This window comes from Athene cunicularia, assembly GCF_003259725.1.
Source record: "Athene cunicularia isolate RWA chromosome 4 unlocalized genomic scaffold, athCun1 chr4_part2, whole genome shotgun sequence".
Lineage (NCBI taxonomy): Eukaryota > Metazoa > Chordata > Aves > Strigiformes > Strigidae > Athene > Athene cunicularia.
The window spans coordinates 29,123,879-29,128,495 of NW_020799099.1; the positions used below are offsets into that span (position 1 = coordinate 29,123,879).

Consider the following 4,617-nt stretch of genomic DNA (forward strand, 5'->3'; position numbering starts at 1 on the left):
TATTGCACATAAATAGTAAGATACATTATAGATCCTTCACTGTTCTGTTTTTCTGTCAGTAAAACTTTTCTACCAGCCTGAAATAATAAGCGGGATCTTCAGGCTTTTGAGACAGGAATTAGCATGTGCTGAAGTGTGGGGAGTTTGACAAAACAGCACATAGGAGGAACAAAAATCAAACCAGAATGGGAAATGATGGAGAAACATGAAACCCAACAGCATAACCTGTAAAGAAATTTAGTATATAGCAGATGAGAAGTCAAGCTGGAGCTCTGAAAGTGAAAAAGAGGATTGTGTAGCCAGGTATTGGGAAGGGAAAGTCTCCAGTGGCTTTTGAGGACACCAGTGTCAAGCCATGAAACCAAAGACAAAAATACTGCTCTCAGTAGATGTCACCTATGCCCTGCAGATGTCAGGTCAGCACGTTGGAGTGACTACTTTTATCTTTGTCCTCGTAACAGATTCTTCAGAAGAGCAATGATTTTGCTTCTGAAATTCTCCATATGCATTTTCCAGCTGAACACTCTTTACACTGTGTTCATTTCCACTGTTGTTTCAGGCAGCATCCCCTGTGCTATTTGTATGACAATGTGCTAACCTGTGTCCTTAGCAGAGGCTCAGAAAGGCTTCTTGCAGTGAGGAAACATGTAAGAGAAGCCTGATCCTAGGACAGCAGTGCAGAGCTTAACATGGATGAGCCAAAGGAATGCTCCTACTTACACTTCACCTTGTTTATCAGGTGTTGGCAGGCAAAAAACACCTGACACACATTCTGGAGACAGTATGGGACAGTATCAGATGAGCTGTATGATTTGAGACTGTACCTCAAGCAGGAGAAAGGTTGACATAGGGGGAAATATGTTGCTATCCCACTGGAGACCTCTGAATCTTAGGAAACACTAGTTTTAGACTTCTGTGCACCAGCAGGTTCCTCTAGAGTTGCTCCAACACCTACACTGTAAAAACACCTAATTCAGCCTGACCAAAAATTTCTAGCAAACTAACTGGAAACTTTCTCAAATAGTTCTGTTTTCTTCTGCCACTGGATTAGATGAAACTGCTTTTTTCAAAACGTGAAAAAACATAAAATTCACTGTGATTTTTTTTCTAATGGGAAAACCCCCCTATGACATTCTTAATAGAGAAACATGGCTGGTTTTCTACATTGTATCTCTTTGGGGAAATACACACCCCTTAGCACATGAAAATTATCGTAAAGTGACAGGGGAATAATTTCAGGAGACTCTTGACAAATTATTAGCAACAAACTCCATAGAGATCCACAAAGAAAAGGGAAATTCATAAAATACAAAAGGGCGAAGCTCTGAAAGAAAATTCTGTCTTATAATTCATTTTCTACATTCCCTCTCTGTTCTTGACCACAGAAAACTCCTTTTTAATTATCTGCCAGTAGAGAAATACATGGAATTATAATGCACAAGAACACATTGCTACTTTAATATTCTACACTATTTATAAGACAACACAAGGCACAGTTTTTGACTTTTAAACACTGGCAAACCAAATAATTTTAATTTTTTAGGCATTTGTCCATGTCAGATTTAGAGCATATTAAATTCACCATCACATCCTGAGATCTTTTTGCTCAGAAAGATATCAGGTCAGATTTCCATTGATGCTACATATACATTTATATCCATTTTTAAGACTCTCTTCTCTGTCAGAATGGTTTAAAGTGACCTTGCTAAAAGAAAGTAGGGTCTACATTGTGTTTTTAAAAGCTGATTATTCAAAAAGGCATGGATTATACAGCAAAGTACACTGTGTGACACAGAACCTCAGCTGGCTGATATTGTTGTAGTTTCATTTACAGCAGTCAACTTATGTGGGTTTCCCTCGGTTGGGGATCTAGTCATGTATATTTTGTGTAATTAGAGGATATATATATATATTTTAAGCAGTAACACACAGAGCTCTATTGTGTATATTTGGCAAATATTTCTGCACTTCAACCAACTGTGGAAACTGTGAATTTGGAAGCTAAACATACCAATTACCCCCATACTACATCCATATCCTCCTTTTAAATTTTGCAGTTCTTGATTAAACCATCTATTGTCTTGGAGATAAACCGGGTTTATGCCATTGCATCTGAACACAGAATAATATGAGGCTATACATAATTTATATAGATCAGTGCTAATTATTATGCAAAGACTCAGGTAGCTAAAGTTCATTTTTCTAATACCAGACCTGATTTTCACTGTCCCCTGCAAGGATGGAATTGCACCTTGTCAAGACAGTGAACAGTCCCATCTCCCTTCAGATTCTGAATATAGGTGTCAAGGAGAATTTCCATGGCTCATAGGCTTGGGACAGGCGGCACATTTCATTCCAGCAACACTAACTCCTGTCAGTGATGGCAGATGAAAACAGGGTTTGGGTTTTTTAAATTAAAAAGCTTGTATTAATAAAATCAGCTATAATCAGTTGGGACTGAAGGTCCATTTGTGCTTTCATTTGCTTTGGTGAAACATCAGAGTTAGCCCATTGTGCTCTGTGGAATTACTGTAGGGTTTTATTATCATAAATGAGAACAGAATTTCTCTCTTAATCCTGCCTTTGAACCAAAGTGATTACAGACTGAATTGCCTCTATGCACGAGGCAACTGCATGTCCCCATTTAACATATTCTACAGGTTTCACAGAATTATTTTCTGTGTGCCTATGCTGATTTTACAGGATTTTCACATCAATCAAATGCCAGATTCAAAAGAAGAAGCACAAGAAGCACAACTCTTCAAATCAGAATGTCCTAATTTTATGCTGGGATGGGTGCCCTCTGTAGTGACAGCCTCCCTGTGGTTCATATTGTTTCTAATGGTCTTAGATGGACACTCTTGAAAACTACTTCTCTGAAAAAAATCAATAAATATATTTTTGTGCTAAAGCGCATGACTGTACAAAGAAGACAGAACAAAAGGGAGATGATGAAAACCATAGGTAGTAGCAGGTCCAACTATGTCTTATAATAAGATTCAGATATAACTGCTGCGAACATTAAAGCACTAAAAGGGGAAAAACCACACAGCATATAATTTCAAAGTGACAACAATCGAAGTTCCTTGGAAAAAGATGAACATTACCCATTTTGTACTTGTCATGTAATTGTGCTTGTCCTTGGACACGTTTCACCCATGATCACACTTCCAGCAGTTTGGCATGGAATTTTTATTACTTCTCTATATTTTGTCATCATCATCACTATTTATTTTTTTAAATGCAACTGGGCTTGCCTGCCTTAATGAGGTTTTTGAAACATCTGTGTGCATGGTAGACATGGCTATAGTCTCATAATCCTCCTCACGGGAGCGGAAATGACAAAAATGAAATAAAAACTGCAGGTCCCTTTGGAAATTCTTATTGAGAAACCCGTAGAAGATGGGGTTCACACAGGTAGAGATCATGGCGGTGAGGTGGCAAATCAGGAACAACAGGTTGTGGCTGCAGGTAGCAACAGGCAGAATTTCATGATTCCAATCAAACACGATATTGAAGATGGTGAGAGGCAGCCAGCAAACTGCAAATGCGACCACTATTGAGATCAGCATGATGTTGATCCTTTTGGTTTCAGAGGATCTGTACTTATTATCTCTCATCTTGTCCATCATGTTGTTCCTTTTTTTTAATCGTATGTATATCTGCAGAAAATTCAACAGAGAAACACGTGGGATAATTTAACCTACAACCATCATCTTTGCAAGGATAAACAAACATCAGACAGAAAGAAGTACATATCCTAAGAGGATTCTCTCTTACCTTCAAGTAGCAAATAAATATAAAACAAAGCGGTCCGAAGTACTGAATCACCAAAAGCGTCGTCGTGTAAGAAAGCCTGGCAGTGTCCAAGGGGAACAGGTCCAAGCACACATATTTGTCCTTGTATTCATCAAATGTTATGTTTCTGAAGGGTTCATCCGTTAACACATGGTAGATCAGGAAAGGCAAAGAGGAAGCTGTGGCTAAAATCCATATGGCAGCAATGCCCATGTAGGCATGTCTGTTGTTGGGCCTCCAGCCACGGGGATTGATGATAAGCTGATGGCGCTCGATAGCAATGAGGACTAAAGAAAAGACCGAGACGGTGATTGAGGCACACTGCACGAAAGGATTCAGTTTGCACATGGCCTCCCCAAAAATCCAGTGGTCCATTAAAGTATACACAAAGGTAAAGGGAAGACACATGATGGTCACTAGAAGATCGGAAAAGGACAGGTTGACAATGAGGATGTTGGTAACGTTGCGCATCTCCTTTTGTTTTAAAATGATGACAATCAGGGCCAGATTCCCAGAGACTCCCAGAATTATCACGGTCCCGTAAGCCAAGGCCAAAGTGAAGACCACGGCCAAAGGCACATGGCAATCCTCATCCTCAAACTGCAAGAGCTGCGAGTTCTTCTCCGAGAAATTCAGGTGGCCGGAAATATTTCCCAGGGGGGCGAGAGCCGAAGTGTTCATCTCGTAGCCCACTCGCCCCGCGCCGTGCACAGCCGCCGCCGCCGGGCCGGTCAGAGCGCCGGGAGCCCCTGGGCCGAGCCCGCCCCTCGGGGCCGCATCCTCCTGGCACCACCTGCGGAGAAGGGAAGGAGCAGGGCC

The 4,617-nt window shown here is 40.7% G+C and overlaps 1 protein-coding gene across 1 annotated transcript in view; it reads right to left on the minus strand.

Moving 5' to 3' along the window:
- Nucleotides 1-1,110: 1,110 nt before the first annotated feature.
- Nucleotides 1,111-4,617, minus strand: part of NPY1R (neuropeptide Y receptor Y1) — a 5,884-nt gene continuing 2,377 nt past the window's right edge. Inside the window, exons 2-3 of the mRNA XM_026848078.1 lie at nt 3,781-4,591; nt 1,111-3,662 (exon numbers count right to left, since the gene is read on the minus strand). Of these exons, the coding sequence (XP_026703879.1) occupies nt 3,204-3,662; nt 3,781-4,479 (1,158 nt within the window). The 5' untranslated portion in view covers nt 4,480-4,591 and the 3' untranslated portion in view covers nt 1,111-3,203. The remainder of the gene's footprint in view (nt 3,663-3,780; nt 4,592-4,617) is intronic.